Raw genomic sequence first — 19,150 nt, forward strand, 5'->3', positions numbered from 1 at the left:
TGTGACAAAAAGAATGCGACCAAACAAGAATGATCAATGATATTTTCTACCATGATTGTAGGTTCTCATATCTCCAAATGATTGTAATGCTGGAAACAACAGTTCATCTATACACTAGTAAATGTGAATGCAACTTATAGCAATACATAGCAACTGCAGAGTGTGCAAATGGTATATATTCTAACAACAGCTTCATGCTTTTATTTCCCATTAGATGATGACAACTTGGATGGAACAGCAGACTCTGCTATGTATTTTATACCTGAAAGTAGCGGTATTGAAGGAAATAAACTCCGTACGTAATTCATACGATTCCACGTGAGCACATTCGTGCGTGTGTGTATTTCATGTGATTCTACGTGAGCGCATGTGTGTGTGCGTAATTAATACGATTCTACGTGAGCGCATGTGTGTGTGCGTAATTAATACGATTCTACTTGAGCGCATGTGTGTGTGCGTAATTAATACGATTCTACGTGAGCACACTCGTGCGTGTGCGTATTTCATGCGATTCTACGTGAGCGCGTGTGTGTGTGCGTAATTAATACGATTCTACGTGAGCGCGTGTGTGTGTGCGTAATTAATACGATTCTACGTGAGCGCATGTGTGTGTGCGTAATTAATACGATTCTACGTGAGCGCACATGTGTGTGCAGCTTTTTGCTCATAGCAAGTCAAGTTTTATGCAGCCATATATACTTGGTGTCTTCAAATTTAAGGCGTCTCTTCTCTCTCCTTATATTCATTATTTTGTATGAACAGGCAGTCATCCGGAGGAAGGCGAGGCGTTATACATATCTTCAAAGAAACTATCATCATTTAAAGGTAACTTATGTGCAGATATGTTAGGCCAGGGGTCTTCAACTCCGGTCATGGGGAGCTACTGTCCAGTAGGTTTTCTATCCTACTTGGTTTCTGGTAAATACTGGGAACAGGGCTGGCTCATCAGAAGCCAGGGAGGATGGAAAACCCACTGGATAGTTATCATAGTAGCTCTCCAGGACCGAAGTTAGAGAGTCCTATGTTAGGCTGAATTGTCGCTCCAGTCCCTGAACGCATTCATTGGTTCATTTTGCTACAACAGGTACAGCCAATCCAGCGCCACCATGCCCTGAGATTTAAATCGCCACCCTGAAACTCACACCTGGTGCTTCGAAGCTTTAAGCGAAAACGAAGAATCTAGCCGCCTCCTCACTCCCGACACGCTGTCGGCGGTCTGTTAGCTTACTGTCCAGTATATCCCAGACCTTGACATGCACCATCACATAGTTTACTGTATGTCGGGGTGGTCATAATGTTTTGGCTCATAAGTGTGCATACTGTACTGTGCAAAAGTCTTAGGGAGTCCAAGAAAATTATGTTTAAATGATCTTCATGTTGAAATTTAACAAATTAATGGAATGGCTGAGGCGCCCATGAGCAGAGGTTTGGGAACTGAAGTGATCTGGCCATCCAACAAGATAGCAGCGAATTTTTGGAGAACAGAAGAACTCCTTATTCGTTTTTACTCTGTTACTGTTATTTTGGATATTTTTAATGTTAAATTGTTTTGTTTTGCACAAATACACATTTATTACCCAGATATGTAGCTTTAAACATTTCCTTTGAATTTTGCATAGTACTGTATGTAAATAGTCTTTCACAGAATTGGTTGCGGGATCCCCTACTGGTGTGGAGGTCCTAAGCGACAGCTTATATCGCTTGTACTACTTAGAAATGGACCAAAGAATGTGCGACTGCTTAATAGATACAAATTTATATATTTTTACTGAGGCAAGAAGTTAAAATTGTTGCTTCTGAAGACTTACCATATTTGCATGTATCATAATGTTCCTTTTATTATTCCAGTGTAATGTATTGAAATAAAATCATGTTATTATTTAAAATAAAGCAGATAATCTGATATTAAGTATGCAGTAGCGTCCGGGTCCAGGGACAGAGCTTCAGTTCTGTTTAAGCAGCACTTGTTGATTGCTTTGGTTGAGCGTCTCTCTAGCGGGTAAAATGAGGCACACCATGATGTCATACCCTATGGCTCCCCACACCATGATGTCATACCCTATGGCTCCCCACACAAAGATGTCATACCCTATGGCTCCCCATACCATGATGTCATAGCCTATGGCTCCCCACACAATGATGTCATACCCTATGGCTCCCCACACCATGATGTCATAGCCAATGGCTCCCCACACCATGATGTCATACCCTATGGCTCCCCACACAATGATGTCATACCCTATGGCTCCCCACACCATGATGTCATAGCCTATGGCTCCCCACATCATGATATCATACCCTATGACTCCCCACACCATGATGTCATACCCTATGGCTCCCCACACAATGATGTCATACCCTATGGCTCCCCATACCATGATGTCATAGCCTATGGCTCCCCACACAATGATGTCATACCCTATGGCTCCCCACACCATGATGTCATAGCCTATGGCTCCCCACACCATGATGTCATACCCTATGGCTCCCCACACAATGATGTCATACCCTATGGCTCCCCACACCATGATGTCATAGCCTATGGCTCCCCACATCATGATATCATACCCTATGACTCCCCACACCATGAAGCCAGGAGTAACGCCGGTGTGTCTCTCCACAACATTGGCAGGATTGGTCCTCTCCCCTATGTGCTACCATCAGCAGCTTTACTCCCTTAGCTGTCTGAGGAAGGCCTGGATGTTACAGTCCTCTCAAACTGGTGTGCTGTGGAGTCCATCCTCACAAGCAGCATAACATCCTGGCAACTGCTCAATGCAGGATTTACAAGCACTAGAGTCACATGACATCACAGAGCACCACCTGCATGCTACTCTCAGGAGGTAACATTTATTTATTCCTGCACAATGTTCTATTTGTGCACAGCTAATTCTGCGTGTACTTGTTTTTATGTGTACTGAGTAATGCAACTCCGCCACATGCCACAAGAGGGCAGTCAATCCGTGCACATCAACGGTAACCATGGTTTCCTTATTACACGAACCTGAAAACGGGAAAAAACTCATAAAAATGTAGTGTCCTACTCAAGCAATATAGTATATTTTCTTTTTGCTCAGTGCCTATGGAAAAAGTTTTCAAAACTTTTCAAATACTAATTCAAAGTGTTTTCCGTTAAGTAGCAAGTAATAATCTGCGCAGATTTCCGAAGTAACCACATTGTACTTATTCTGGCTCTAACTCTCTAATCACAGGCACATATTAGTATTAAAAACTCCCATCAGAAAATACGGTCTTTCCTTTAGTAATCCTGATGCCTGAACATAATCAGGTTTCATATTAACACCGGGGGTGGACGGGTGTTTCGGGGACAGGGGTGCGACGCCGCGTGGCATTATATGGAGATTGTATTTTAATTCGTAAACTATTGCCGCTATAGTTACAATAGATAAAATGACATTCACATTTCCGTTTTTACTGATATCCATTTTCACTAATATGGCAGCTTCAGTCTGGCGATACCCTGCATCATGTACGCTGAATTTGCGGGAATTATTAACATTATGCGCAATTCACAAGACTGGAGGTGTTGACGACCAGATTCGGCACAATAAAGGCAAAGACCCGCTGATAGAGTAAGGAGATCTTCCCCAAACTGCATGCGTCCCTCTGCTTCAGCTGATGATGGTCTTTTCACCAAAATGCAGGGCTGGCACCTCTCTCATGCTCATGCAAGAAACCTTACGACAAATCTGTATTATTCTATTATAGACCTAAAATTAGCTACATCGAAAGCGTTGGGGTAGTTTGCAAACTCTACAGACTATTTACAAGGTAATAAAACTCTTACATACATATAAATATGTGTAAATACGTGACGCCAGCCAGCTGACCGAAGTAGGCAAGCTTGTAAAAGCAGTCTATGTCAGATCTCCTTTGACCAAATAGTAGGGATGGACGATACTACAGTCGAACCTCGTTACTACGTACAAGACGGGATATCAAAAACATGTACGTTATAAGCATAGAACGTTGTAACCACTTAGTGCAAGATGGATGAAACAACTCACGAAATATACATGTAAATGATAAAACTTCAATGGAACAGACCCTTAAATTGACTACAAAACGAACACATTATTACTTGTTAAATAATTCAACAAAGCTCATTTGGATCCTTGAAATTTTCCTTAAATTACTCACGATTACTTAGTGCCGGCCGGCGATACACGGCAACGAAAATACACAACGGGTGGTCAAAATGGATTTTTAAAATAAACATTCGCATCCAAATTGGCATTTGGCCTGAAAATATTAATGATATTAAATCATAAAATCCTTTACTTCCATTATTATTCTGCATTCACAATTACCGGCATGACCGGTATTTCACAAGGTTTAATAAACAAAGAATACGCACGCAACACTTAACAAGCCATTACTACGCAGTCCAGTAACGGTCGGTCAAGGCAAATCATTTAACGCGGGAAGTTACAACGCAATAGACAAATGTGCATTGTCGGGCGAAGATCGGGTAGATACAGGTAGATGTAGCGACACAAGTTGTGGTGGGCGGGGAGAGCGCTGTACGTTGTAACGATGGTTAGTTTTCGTATTTTCTCTAGAAATTTGGACGTTGTATCGAAGTTTACGCTGTAAGGGTGTACGCTGTAAACAATGGCTGCTATTGGAATAATACATATGCTAAAAAGGGGAATTAGGAACCTGTACGTTGAAAAGGTGAAAACGTTGTATCCGGGGTACGTAGTAACGAGGTTCGACTGTACTGGTTTTCTTTTTGATGTGATACCAAGTAATACTAAGGTTGGCATCCTGATGTTTGGTGCGTCTCCGCCTGGGTCACATGTGTGTGGAGTTTGCATGTTCTCCCCATGTCGTCGTGGGGTTTCCTCCGGGTACTCCGGTTTCCCCCCCAGTCAAAAGACATGCTGAGGCCAACTGGACTTGCTAAATTGCCCGTAGGTGTGCATGTGTGAGTGACTGGTGTGAGTGTGCCCTGCGATGGGCTGGCCCCCCATCCTGGGTTGTTCCCTGCCTCGTGCCCATTGCTTCCGGGATAGGCTCCGGACCCCCCGCGACCCAGTAGGATAAGCGGTTTGGAAAATGGATGGATGGATGGATGAATTGAAAAGCATTATAATGCTACACAGGCTGTCTATCATTGATTCCGTTTTGTAGGTTTTGATTGAAAATCATGGTTGTCTGCCGCTCCACTGACTTGTTACTTACGATCGACTATCAAATAAAATGTTTTTTCTGCCTTAGGAACCAGACTTTCACTTCATGCTCCATGATTTTTAAAATTTTTTTCTTGGCATTTTACTCAATGATCACTTTTCATTTAGATAAACAAGCGAGGAGAATAATTTTTATTTTCAATTTACATTTCTTTAAGTCTGGAAAGAATCGAGGTGGGTTCAGTAGCCTCTGCATGCGTGCTAAATTTCACATTGAGTGTTTAATGTAAAGGAAGGTTGCTGGGGAGCTGCTGAACCTTGATGGCGTGTGATGGAATAATCCTGATTATATGGAACTGAATGTCATCTCCTGGAAACACGTGCAGCTGTTGTGCATGATGGGGATTCATCTGAGAAATTACATATATATAGTGTATATATAGTTTCCTCTTCAGTCTCCCTCTATTAATTTCTGGGTTATAGGCGAACATGTGCGGTGCTCTCTACTGCCACCCCAGGTCGTAAAGTTTAGATTTTTCATTACAGTTATAGACATTATTAGTGAGATTGCCGTTTTGTCGAAACCTAACTGCAAAACTTAATTTAGATTTTTTTAACGATAGCAATAAAAAAACGATATACGAGCATAAGATTTTTTTGACGGCTCACTTCTCATCAAATGCACCAACCTCCCCGTTTTTACTGGAGTTAGGATTGGTATGTATGCAAGTAGCCATGAAAATATTTTGGTTTAGTGTTAAAGTATCTGTATCGGGGCTGGCTAGCAGGGACAGTCACTGGTGGGGGCTCAAGTCCGAAACTGCACAAGTGCTACACCACTGTATGCAATCTAAATTCTTCTTTGATAGTTTCACAGGGGTCAGAGAGGCCGGTGCAAGTATAAATGGAACAGTCTCCATGGGAAATAAGGTATCTGGACCGCTACCCTGCCAACATACCTCCCACAGATAAAGTATGTACAATCGGCATAAAATGTTCCCAAAGTAGGTTATACACACACAGAGCCAAACACCCTTTGGTTTGCTTTTATTTCCATTTGATTAATGGTTCATTTGGAATAAGAACAAAAAGGAGGGGAAAAAAAACACATTTTCCAAAGTTTTATAGGGTTAAGAAACAGTCTTGTAACATTCCTTCGATAATACCACACAGCCAGCTTTGACTTTTTAAATTAAAATTTAAATACGGAGATAAAGAACGTTACACTTTCAAGGCATTTAATGCATGAAATAAAAAGTAAATTCAAAGTATGTGTTACAAAGGAGGTTTCCCAGGCTACAAACTCCTTTTTTTGCTTAGAAAGGACCAGTACAGTTTATTCCGGAACTTGGAAGTCCCAAGTGGCACTGCGAGCAAAGCCGTCGACAGGCACAAAAGCACCTTCAAAGGCTTCAAAGGCACCAAAGCCTGAGCGAGAGAGTGTGTTTGGGGGGGGGGGTCACTGTCCAGAACATGATTGATGATTTCAGTTGTTAGAGCAGAGTTAATACCACCACCCCTCAAACAAAAAAAATTTAAAAAAAATCACACGGCGGTGAAACACTAGATGGAAAACTGTTCAGATGCAGCCATAACTTTAAGACCAACCCAATGACTTCTCTTAAATTCATTTCCCGTAATTGAATTTATTTTAAAAGCATCTTCCATATGTCAGGCTCTAAGTCTTCACCACGTCTTACAAAATATTTGAAGTATTTTTTGCTGTAATATTTTTCCATGAGTGAAAATGCCGTTTGTTATTCATATAGTGCTATCAACACTCTACTCACACAAATTTTTGCACAATAAAAGCCTGCAGCATAAATTGCAGTGCATAGTGTTTCAGCACTATCTGTATTTAAAAATAACCCAACAAAAAGCAGGAAGAAAAATGGCAAAACTAAATAGAGAAAGTCCACCAGGCACAATTCATCTCCACCTGTACCCCCGGTATGATATCGAGCTGCCAGAGATCCTTCAGCCAAATCAAACTCCAAATGACCTTTGCCCTTCAGCAGGCTAACACATGCTGTAAAAGAAAAACATTAACCTGGTTCCTCAAAGCCTGCTTCTGGTCTGTGGGATGTGCCTAGCAGTACCTCCCCCCTTACCTTCTACATTAAAAGTTACTCTTTTTAAAAAGGGACGATAAAAGCTCCTCATTTATTCCAGTTATGTCCTTGGTAGTGTAAAATGTTTTATGCCAGATAAGAGATGCCCCTCACCCCACCACCCCCACCTGACCTTAGCACCAGGCTTGCACGTCACAGCCAATGGTGAGAGGTGAACCTCACAAACCGTGCAAAGGACAACATATGCAACGGATAAACCAAAATGACAAATACAAGTACAATTTTTTGACAAATATATTACCTTTCGAGTCTGAGAAACGGTAACTATCTAAAATTTGTGCAGAAGCAATATTTCAGACGCATTCCATCTGTAGTAGGTTTCATGAATAACCTGTAAGCGTTTTTTTTTTACTCAACTGTCATTAACTCAAACAGATAGGAAATGTTCTAGATGCATCTACATGCTTGTATTGCTTTATGTAATGGTTGCAAACAATGACCCTAAAGATACCTCCGGCACCTGATCTCACTACTTCCCATCCCATACGGCCAACTGAGACTCTGAGCGTGCGACGCATTTCCCTAGGCCACAAGCCAATGTCGCATCAACTCCACAAACACGCATTGCAGGCCGGGCCTTCGATTGCTGCGGGCCTCTGCATGCATGAGAAAAACATGGCGTCTCCCCTTGTTAGGGCTTCATCTGTCGTTCCTGCATCTCTCCTCAGCCTTGATGTCCTTGCAGCCTGCCAGGGAATAGGCACTCTCGGTAACCCTGCCTTGATAGCACCGCATGCCCCAAAGGCCTCCCATTTCCTCTACTGGCTCGTCGGAAGAGAGTCCCAGGAGGTCATCGACGGACATGTAGCCCCTGATGGGGCAGCCCTTGCTCTGCCACGAGCCTGTGGGCACTGGAGACGCCTCCCGCTCCGGCAGGTCCAGCATGTCAAACGACTCTGAGGAAAGGATGCTGTCCTTGCTGACGGCCCGACTCGGACGAGTCAGGGGCTTGAGACAGAGCCCGGAGGCTAGTCGGTCCAGCGAACCGAAGTCCTGAGGACGCGGACTCGAGAACTTGCCGTCCCTCTTCAGGATGCCCTTGCGCTGTATGGGATTGGCAGGGCAGCTGGGTGGCTGAGGATCCGGGTCCGAGGTGGTGTTCTCAGGAGAAGAGGAGCTGTAGCCCGATTCCTGCTCCAAAGAGTTCTTGAGGATGCCCTTGCGAGGGAGAGCAAAGCTGGGCGGAGGAGATGGAGGGGGTCCCGTCCCAGGCTTTACAACCTCACCCTCCGCGTTCTGGGGTTCGCCAATAGACTTATGCTTCAGGCTTCCCCTCTTCTTCAGGATCCCCTTGAAGGGCCGAGCAGGGGCCCCATCCTGCCTCATCTGGGAAATGTTATTCTCCTTGCGCGACCTCCTGAGGGAGCGCTGCCTGACAAAGTCGCCACCACCCTGTGGCCGGAGCAGGCAGCGCACCTTGGAGCCATTCTCAAGCAGCGGCCGAGAATTCCTGCGCAGCCAGCTGGCGATGCCAGCCAGCCCTCCTCCTTCATGAGGTGTCTTCACGCTTCCTTGGTGCGCTACTGGCTCACCCTGATCGACCACTGGGCCTTGGTAGCCCCAGTTTAGCCACCAGTGTCCAGCGATCTCCTCCAGCGTAGCCCGGCGGTCAGGGTTCACCATTAGCATCCAGCGGATAAGACCAGAGGCTTCTGCAAATGCACGGATATTAAGCATTAAGCAACAAGGAAACGCCCTGTTAAAATCCGCCCATAGCTATCTGGAAGGTATTGGTGCTGAGCTGTTCTGCAAACAAGTCGCAGTACATTACAACCCTACAAAGCAATTCAAGCTGTCTGTCAACATTCCCCCGGCACACAAAAGCCCCAGAGACGCGGGACTCCAGGGGACAACTAGCTTAAACCTTTTTTTCGGGATGAAAATGTTTGTATTTCTTTTTAAAAACAAACCACAAAACATAACAAAACCCTCTTGGGCAAATGCGTCGTCATCAGCATGGCTACACTTCCTTAAAGTCCACCACTGGGTTCTGAGCCTGCTCTTTAAATTGCAACTATTTTAAACTGCACCCAAGTGCCACAAGTAATGCCTTTTTTGTGAACAGACTGATCTTAAATCTGTTCCGTACATGCGAGGGGTCATGGTTTAAGTGGAGATGGTCACGGTTTGACACGTCCCCAAACCAAGGTTTATTAATAACCTGTTTGGTACTTTGTAGCCTATTGCGTTATGTATCTGATGAAACCCCAAGCACAAAGCATATGTCATTGCACTGATGCTGATGAGAGTGATGTCAGTCTCTGTCTGGGGAGTGGCTGTCTGGTTAAAAGGTGATGAATGCGGAGCAGCTGCCAAACAGGCTGGCTGTCCTCTGAAGTAGCTGCAGCAGGCTTTCCAGTGGCTTTTATTAAACCATAATTTATACTGGACTGTAACTGGCCATCTTGTGGTTTTTTTTTTTTCGTGGAGAAAATAAATGTCTTAAATTGACCCGCTGTGGAATTAAATCCAGTAAAGAAATTCTAAATTAATAAAATATAAGTCAATACTGGTATGTTTTGGTCAGATTTTAATAACTCGATAGTAAACCTGTTTCTGCTGCAGAAATTCCCATTTCAAAATTAGCTTAACTAGTTTTAAACCATAGCTATGCTAATGACAGAGTAATTGTCCTAATTCTGGTACTGATACCAGTAGCAGTAACAAAAACAATGACATAAACAGTAATATCTGTAAACGGCAGCATAATGCTGTGAAGGTCATGAGCGGACTAGCACTGCACGTACCGGAAGGCTTCAAAGGCTTGCGGTAATTTCCCGTGCTGATCTGTCGGACCAGGTTCCTGTAGTCCTGTCCGTCGAAGGGCATTGATCCATGCACCATGGTGTAGAGCAGCACACCCAGGGACCAGCTGTCTACCTCGGGCCCCTTATACGGGCGACCGTTCACGATCTCCGGAGAAGCGTAAAGCGGGCTTCCACAGAAGGTCTGCAGGTACTTATCTCCACAGAACAGGTTCGAGAGCCCGAAATCTGCAATCTGCAAGGCAACGGGGCTCTGCTTAAGACAGGTCTGAGGAACGATCCAAGCCCACCATCCACTGAGGACTGAGGACACAATACAGGCATCACTACACCCTCACCATGCTAAAATAGATACAGAAAGTCACCTCACAAATGAATTAAATTAGCAAGAAAGTACAATGTAAAAGGGAGACACAAACGAGCAAGGTGCATGGACCAATACAGTGAGGAGACAAGGAGAACAGGGGCTATGAATTAGCCTACTATCGATTAAACCCAGCATGACATCTTCAGAAGAGACTCAACATGAAATCAGATACAGGCTTGAAGATGTTATATTTGTCCTCACCTTCACATTCCCATGTTCATCCAAGAGGATGTTCTCCAGCTTCAGGTCCCTGTGCACGATGCCGTTCTGGAGAAATAACAGAGACAGAGTCAGCATTTACCCCGCAGGGTCCAGCCTCACCATCTCTGCAGTATCCACCTCATTCCCACCCCCCCACGACGGTCTTGCTGACTGCTCAGCTCTAGGGCTGCAACAAAGGATTTCAGACCTCTAACAATGATGAGGCCAGCTGCATGCACATAGCACACAGGTCTTCCAGCACTTTAACAGATTTAGAGGGGTGAGGCTAGTTGGAGGCAGACAAGAATCAACACGCTTATTTGGTGGCTTGGTATTAAGACGGCTGCTGACTTGGAAAAGAAATAGTAAAAAAAAAAATGGAACTGCAGAGAGATAAAATCTGAGCTAAAAATTCAGGTTTTCAGCGGAGGGGTGGGCCAGTCATGGCCCAAGGCCTATAATGACCTTTACACACCCTTCGGTTATTTCACGTCTGCCATGAATTTGTGATGTCTGGATGTCTGGGGCCGAATTAGGCTAAGAGTGCCTGACGGGAAGGTAATCCTGGAATTCCTTCAATTGTTCAGTGCCCTTTTAGGGGGAGGGGGGTTAGGGGGAAATGCTTGGCATACCAGAGGAATTTGTAAGGAGCTTAAAATTTACCAAGTGACATGCTACTCAGGGACATTTAAAGACCACTTACTCAAAGAGATGGATACTCTTAAGTATCATTATACAACAAAAAGGATTATTTCACCAAAATTCTGCCCATCCCTTAAGGAAAATGTGCCTCAGAAAAAATAAAATGAGAATAATGGATTATAATTTCATTAGTCTGGCACAGCTTTCATCAAAGCAATTCAGCACTGGGGCCCAATACATAACAGAAGGGCATCACTGGCTTGGGGAGCACAGTAATGGCAGAGGGACAGACGTGGGACCACGGGATCTGAACCAGCAACCTCCCGGGCACAGATACAGACTCCCTATGGGGTGCATTACCTGGTGGCAGTAGTGCACTGCAGACACTATTTGCCGGAAGAAGTGGCGTGCTTCGTGTTCTGGAAGCTTCTGACGCTCGCTGATGTAGTCATATAGGTCCCCCCGACTGGCATACTCCATCACAATGACAATCTTGTCTTTGTTCTCAAACACTGGGGTAAAACACATAGCAAGGAAAGTGTCGGCATGGACAGTATCATAATAATACAGTATACCATGGTATTTTGAAATCTTACGTTTACCATTTGCCAAAATATCATGAGAAACCACCCCCCCAAACATTTAACAACACCGGAAGTGTGTTACTTTGGAAAATATCGTCAACTGTATACCATGGTATAATATCTAAACAGTATGTCGGTATGAAAATTTAGATACCACCGAAGGCCGTGGGAGACAATGTCCAATTTACAGCGCCTGAGTCATGAGGGTCCTCTCCGCGAGACACTCATTTACTCCTGTGCTTCATCTGGACAATTCGTTCCAGTTAGCCAAGCCGCTAACTTGCTAACTTTTCATGACCTGTTTTTCTGCGGTATGTGTCTGGACTTCGATCACTTACTGTTCATCAATTATTGTTCTTTATTTTGAAGCTATTTTTGCATCATAAACTGGCCCTTATTGCTAACATTATTATATTTGCATAATTAGTGGTATTCATGCATAAAGCGATAACACACTAGTTTACCGCAGTGTTTGTACACTCTGTTGCTGTTTAATGCGCTTATTGCAGGCTTTGCATATGCCCTTAGGCGGCTGTTTTGCCCAAATGCCCAGTTTACACCGACGATTACCTGAGTCCTGTTTACACAACACAACTAGCCACCAAGTCACATAAAAGCAGATATGACAAGTGATACTGTGCTCCATCCTGCAAGACGCCTGCAAACATTTCGGTAACTGGCCACCATACACACATTTATTTCCATCTAGGTTTGCTTTCCGCTTAACACCAGTGCCGGTACCAGTGGCCCACTTTAAAAAAACCACACCAGACCAGTTTTCTGCTGGCTGGCATGAGGAAGCGTTTAAAGCTTCAGAGAGCAAGCTTGAATCTTTATGACAATGAACCTTCTCTTTGGAGAAGCCAACCACAAGCACGCAAACAAGCTGCCTTGAGGTCAGCAGAGAATGATGCAGAAACCACAAAAAAAAAAAAAACTACAGAACATGACCGCGGCACCCCCTCCCTTCCTCATCTTCCATCCATTCATCGACACTCCACACACTAGTCAGGAGTAATCGATTGCAGACGTACCTTCATAGATGCCAATGATGTGTGGGTGGTTGATGGAGGACATTATTTCGATCTCTCTGCGTATGTGCGTCAGATCCTGCTCGTCTGTGATCTTCTCCTTTCTTATTGATTTGATGGCCACCTTAGAGAGGAACAGTCAGGAATGAGTATATTGTACTGGACTTTCACATTAAACCCTCTGCTAGAATCGCAGAAAAGCTGAAATGCTATTCCTATTATTTCTTATGGTAAAATGGCTATTCCAGATTAACATATACAACCAACACTAAATGGAAAAGGATTAAAAACATTAATCTGTGGGTGCGTAGGAGAGACACAGTCATGCGTCACAGTGTTCACAGGCAGGCAGTACACTCAGGCGGGCGTGTTCACACAGCTGTGCGAGGCCTGCTTCACACAGCTGAAATTCCAGATTCATCGGCAAATGCGTCAACAGGGAACAAAGCAGGTAGCAGAGGGGGCTAGCAGGAGTGATGACAACAGACCAGGCAGTAACTCAATCCAGGGGAATGCAACTCTAGTTTTCCTGTAAATGTCAGGGACACCCCTAATCTTAGTCTTCGGTGTCAAGTTTTCCCCATAAGGTATCGTAGGTTACGAACAATCGAGATCGTAATACGACACAAGGTGTAATTATTAAGTTATTTATTCCAGAAACATGCTGCGATTTCATAACACTAGCTACCTTAATTGCCATGTTGGAGAATATTAATTGACTGAAGCAGCGATTCTGAGATCAGACTACCCACTGTGAGCCAATTCATTTCATATTTGGGATTTGAAAACATGATTAAACATTCTTAATGGGCCAGTTAGGAAGTACAATAACAATCCGTACAAGATTTAGTAGTTTACCGACGCACCGCGGATAGCTTTCACTTGGCCGCGTGTCACGGCAAATTACGGTCTCTGTATTCCCCCAAATGCCAGTATTTCAATGTTTTCGGGAGTTCCACAATGCTATCAATAGAAGTGCGGGGGACTTCCAGAACTCCCAAGAGAATGAAGAGCAATTCCCAGTGTCAGTTCAGCTTCCTTTCCAGACGCACATTTCCTCACTGCTTGCTGTTGTCGGAGTACGGTTATCCACCCAACCTTGATTACACAGAAAACAGCTTTATTCTTAGAAACACCTCAGCACGTGACTGAAGAGTCAAACAGAAACTGGCTCTTGCCTGTATACACAATAGGGTTGCGTGCGTGGCAAATGTGGTTACACAGGCACAGTAACTACTGCTCAGTTCATTTCACACCGCAAAACTGTACAATCAAAGTGCAAATCAGAATCAAAGATGTGCTTTTACAGGTAGTTACTACACAACATTCTATAATCATATACTAAAATTTCCATCTGCAGCTGTCCTTAAAAACTCATTGATGGGCAAAACATTACCAAAGTCAATACAAAGTGGTTTACATGCTAATTGTTCTTAATTAATTTCTTCAAAATAGAGGCTTTAATACAAATGAACGCAAACATCAACTACAAAAATGACAATCTTGTACTTAACATTTACAATCAACAGTTAATTGATTAACAATTTCGTCAACAAAAACCAAACAATGTCACCTCAAACATTTCAAAATGATATATTATGCAACTGGTGTTGCACAGGCTTTTCAAAATGAAATTGCACAACATTTAATTATTTTTAATAATTTTAATTGCGTAAAACCGTTGAGAGAAATGAAACAAACATTAGTTGGGAAACTCTAAGATCAACTAACCGACAAACTATCATAGTTTTGTGTGCTTGGTGTCCCTAATTGGTGATCCATAAATACCAGGCAACAGTACTAATCTAGTTTTAATACAGAATATGTATATTTATTGTTAAATCAGTAACACTTTGCCGACCAGATTAGCCCTCTTGGAGGGACTGCCAATACAGCTACGGGGTCACTGGCTGCATCTTCTCTAGACCTGGAACCGCTGATAGCAGCCCAGAACCAAAGGAGGAGCCTCCCAACATCTGCTTCTGCAGCCTGACACATAGCACTGCCTCGCGTGATAAAGCTGCCCACCTCAAACTGCTGTGATCACTTGCCATAACTAGCTCAGTTTAAGGGAGAAAAAAAAATTGGAACGTCTCTCAAGCATCGAACCTACTATGAACCAAAAGTTAAGGCAGGACCATTTTTGCTTATGATAAAACTCCATTTGACATTTATACCTGCCATATAACATGTCACATATCATAGTTACAATTTTATCTCATCAGTGGTATCAGTACCTGACCCAAAAAAACACAGATATGGAAGTTAATGGTCACCAAGCTTTTCATTCCTGTCTACATGCCCTCAAAAATGGACTAAGGCAGGAAGACTAAAAAAAACAAAAATCATTAAAGGAAATTCCTTACTTGGATTGGATAACTTGACACTCATTTTTAATTCACTATTTGCTTTACCTGTGATAGGTATAAAATCTTGGGAACAGTCATACACTTATAAGATCTTAAATCAAAAGAATCCCTCAGGGTTTCAGTGAAGTTACAGAAATTCCCGTCTGTGGTTCTTTAATGGTCTTTGTTGTAGCAAGTTTCTTTCTAGGGGATTCTGTGAAGCTGAAATAAACAGACTATCCTACCACAAAGCGTGCCACCATCCATCCAGGTATTATGTAACTGCATCTTACCATTTTACCAGTTCCCAGCAGAACAAAATAATTGACTACACATGGCTGAATTGTTCACCTCTTTGGCGTAAATAACGTGTCACTTTTTAAGTATAAAGATGAGCAATGGTTTAGCTACTGAAAGGATCCATTTCAGGTTGGCCAGAACCAGTTGTTTCTGAATGTCAGACGCATCTGACTAATATGCATCTTTTTATTCATCAAAAGATTTCACAGATCTACTGAATCATCATTTCTAGTGTTTTTCCAAATAAGACATCATCCTAAGTTGCCAAGTTTCATTCACCACTTAATAACGTTCGCAAAGAGATAAATATGAAGCTCTCTCTTTTTCTTCCGACCAACAGAAGAGGAATCTGATGGGAGTTAGTGTAGTAGAGTTAGTTAACTTCAATGCACTGCCTTAAATGAAATGTTATACATATGTATCATTGAAAATATATTTTTCTCCACAGTTTAAAACCACAACCAAGGACCCCATGCTGGGCTTTTCAGCTAAACTCCACAGCCTTTTATCACAGAAACCGTCCTTCATTCCACACAGGCCTGTGAAAGGCGGGACCCGGAAGTTTTTCATTGGCTACCCTGAACAATCACATTCAAGCTTCTGAAAGCTTTTCCTTGAAGTCCATTAGCTTGGCGGAACCTTGTTAAAAAAAAAAAAAAAAAAAAAAAAAAAAAACAGCTGAGGTTCACTGAAGGAAAACACATGACCTCACATCCCAAAGCGCGATGTTACTCCCATCCTGTGCCACATACGTGCGAGAAATGCTTGGTAGCAGTTGTTAGTTTCTGGCCATTTTAAAGGCAGCAAAAGAGAGCCACTAATAGTTGCACAGAAAGTCACCAATTGCACTAAAGTGTACTGGAGGCTTTAAGGTGCTATGCGTGCTGCTGTACCCCTTGCCAGAGAATGTGATATGACCTTCACCGTGTAGCTTCAGGCAGCCTGATGCACCCCGGTCCTGTGGGCATGACGTTTCCCACCCAGTATATACTGTACTTGTATATGGATGGGATGACAAAGTTCACCAAAATGCTGCAGTACAACATTTATTTAAATGGGCAAAAGGGTGCAAGTTACTCTTGATGGGCATTTATTTAGAAAAAAATAATAATTCAAATGCTTAGGAAAATTATTTTTAAACTATTAACTAAATTTCATGCTGCACGTCTTACCTGAAGTTGACTTTTAACGTGTGAACAGCACTGCAAACACTCAGAGAGCCAGAAACCAAAACGGTCATCTAACAACCCCCCCCCAGAATGGAGACAGGACAGTTTTTGTTCTCCATCATGGTGCCTTACAGTTGTGTGAATATATTACGCTGACTTGACCCCTTGCCAGCAAAGGGCTATATTCATGACAAGAGTATATTTATATATAAAAAAAACAGATTAAATAAACCAAAAGGAAGAAACTACATACATAAAAATTTTATATCACAAGCAGTTAAAACATTGTAAATGAAACGCTTAAGATTAGCTTTTGGTTAAAAAAAAAAAAAAAGAAGTACAATTTTAAAAAGTCTCTGGCTTCAAAACCCTTTAAAAGACTCAGTAAAATGGCATCTTCGCCTAAGGGAGTTAATACAACAAAAGGTGTTCAATAGATAAAGGACAGAGGTGAGGTGGATCTTCACTGGCAAGTAAAAAACATGTGAGTCAGACTGGAACGCCCAACACAACACCTCAGCCTGGGCTCCTGAAACCAAACGTCCCTTTTATCTTATCGTATACCCTCCTGAAAATCTCCCTCTGGCTGACAGTGATGCGCGGTACATCTGGCTGCGCTGTACTTTTATTGCATCCCTATTGTGACCCCCCCCATCCCGCGATAAACCTTAGACTCTTACAAAGGGGATTATTGATAGTATTATAAAGGGATCTTTGTCTCCCGGGTGATTTGATGGGTCAGAACGTTATCATAAAGATTTCTATATTATTGTAAAGAGCACAAACATGGCCAAAGTGCAGGATCAGTTTCAAAGGGAGTGTGGGGGAACGAGATTATTAAACTGCGGACTCCCTGTAGACTGATACAGTATAAATATTAAGTAGCACTTCCTTGGAGAAGACGACCCGCATACATGAGGTTTAATTGCCATTATCTTACACCGACATTGAATTTACATCTTGGCTCCTTTCGATTTCTTTTTGCTACCTTTTCTAAAGCAGTCCGTCTTGTCAGTTTCATAAGAATTACATTTTTAAAGAAAACATACACAGAACAAAAGCAAACGCGGTTAATAATGGTTACGCAAGTTCTTTTCTGCAGGCTACGCGATCTCATCAGACTGGAAAAGCAAACTGTGTGTAACAACAAAGCCAGAACGGCAGCTGACTTATTTAGCCGCAAATGTCAGACGGACACTCTCTTTGTTATGTTATCCGACGCATGTGAATATTAATAGCCACTTATTTTGCTGATGCCCAGTCAGCCCCCTGAGACACATCCAATCAAAAACTGTAACTAATGTATTAATCAAAAACAACCTGTTAAAACAATTACTCTATAAAATACATAACATACGTAAATGTATACTATATTTAGTGTTTTTCTTTTTAAACAATACGGTTTATTTGATAGTCATTAATATGTTCTAGCAGTGTATTGCTATAACTGCATGATCGCACGCAGGAGTCACGCGGGGGGAGCAGCAGTACGAGCGCCTTTGCTTGGTCCATCTGCAGCATTAACATGTAACCATGAAGAAGCACAAAGCAGGCACTTCTTACCACTCTCCCCGAGCGCTCCACCGCCTTCTTCACTGTCCCGTATGTGCCCTTCCCCAGGGTCTGCAGGAAGTCGTAGCGGTGCTTGAGGTTGTGCTTGTGATGGTGCCTCTTGACCGCCTGCCGCTTCGCCGGCTTCTGTACCGCGGGCTCGGCGGCGGGCGGCCCCCTCGGAGCCCGGAGTTGCGCCAGGTAATCGGACACTATCGAAGATCGCCCGGCAGCCTGCAAATCGCGGCGCTCCATAACAGCGGCTTTTCCCTGGTTACTCAGCCCAGCATTTACACTTAAGATCCGCACGAAAGCTGCGCTCTCCTCCTCTCGGTTTGTTTAGCCTCGCTTCCCCAAACCAGGAACTTAACATCCACCAGTAGCGACGCTGCCAGGTTGGCTGTCCTGCTGTTTTATTACAAATTTGCCGGCCTCCGGTGACGATTTGCTGCTTTCCTCATGGGCGTGGTGTCCGGGAATTAAAAAAAGTTTACTTTCTTTTTCTTAGAAATAACGAGAAGTATTAGTTATATGCACTCGCAGGATTTGCTGTTTACGCACAATACATGTCTTTAATCAAATCGTTTATCTGAATCCTATAATCGGGTGAATCGCATGTGTATTCAGCTATTTAGGGAAGCATTTTCCTATTTATCGTTGTCTGTGGACAGGTCGGTCGTACCAGTTAAATGTACAGCATGGTCCCAGTATGTCCCATGAATGAGCATTTAGTACAACTAATTTGTCCTTTATTACAGAAGTTTAAATAATTTAATTAAAAAAAAACACACATTTTGAAGTCTCCACTACAACCTTTAAGGTCAAAGATTAGATAACACTGAGTCTGGGAAAAAAAGAGCCTATCTTTTCCTCTTTTATTTTATCTACACAAAAGTTAGTGTTT

The 19,150-nt window shown here is 43.0% G+C and overlaps 2 protein-coding genes across 10 annotated transcripts in view; one reads left to right on the top strand and one right to left on the bottom strand.

Annotated features, from left to right (window-relative positions):
• Positions 1-1,909, top strand: part of LOC125747760 (Fc receptor-like protein 5) — a 36,494-nt gene extending 34,585 nt beyond the window's left edge. For 8 of the 9 annotated variants that reach the window (XM_049023234.1, XM_049023243.1, XM_049023242.1 and 5 more), the window contains 3 exons: positions 215-295; positions 763-825; positions 1,085-1,909. In XM_049023234.1, the coding sequence (XP_048879191.1) occupies positions 215-295; positions 763-825; positions 1,085-1,122 (182 nt within the window). In that variant the 3' untranslated portion in view covers positions 1,123-1,909. Of the gene's footprint in view, positions 1-214; positions 319-762; positions 826-1,084 lie in introns of all 9 variants that reach the window. The other variant, XR_007399372.1, reaches the window with a different exon arrangement.
• Positions 1,910-6,187: 4,278 nt separating this feature from the next.
• Positions 6,188-18,660, bottom strand: nuak2 (NUAK family, SNF1-like kinase, 2). Its single transcript, XM_049023248.1, has 6 exons — positions 18,259-18,660; positions 12,882-13,002; positions 11,624-11,775; positions 10,622-10,687; positions 10,036-10,288; positions 6,188-8,940 (listed from the first exon to the last, which is right to left on the bottom strand). The coding sequence occupies exons 1-6, from the start codon at positions 18,499-18,501 to the stop codon at positions 7,928-7,930; spliced, it is 1,848 nt and encodes a 615-aa protein (XP_048879205.1). The 5' UTR covers positions 18,502-18,660; the 3' UTR covers positions 6,188-7,927.
• Positions 18,661-19,150: the final 490 nt, after the last annotated feature.

Source organism: Brienomyrus brachyistius, chromosome 8 (assembly GCF_023856365.1).
Source record: "Brienomyrus brachyistius isolate T26 chromosome 8, BBRACH_0.4, whole genome shotgun sequence".
Taxonomy (NCBI): Eukaryota; Metazoa; Chordata; class Actinopteri; order Osteoglossiformes; family Mormyridae; genus Brienomyrus; species Brienomyrus brachyistius.

What these genes read in the sequence shown, in the direction of transcription:
- nuak2 (XM_049023248.1), bottom strand. Translation starts at nt 18,501, where the DNA reads ATGGAGCGCCGCGATTTGCAGGCTGCCGGGCGATCTTCGATAGTGTCC. An exon ending in CAGTGCACTACTGCCACCAG is followed by an intron (nt 10,688 to 11,623) that starts GTAATGCACCCC and finishes TTATTTCTCCAG; the next exon opens with AACGGCATCGTGCACAGGGA. An exon ending in CAAGCCTTTGAAGCCTTCCG is followed by an intron (nt 8,941 to 10,035) that starts GTACGTGCAGTG and finishes GTGCATTTGCAG; the next exon opens with AAGCCTCTGGTCTTATCCGC.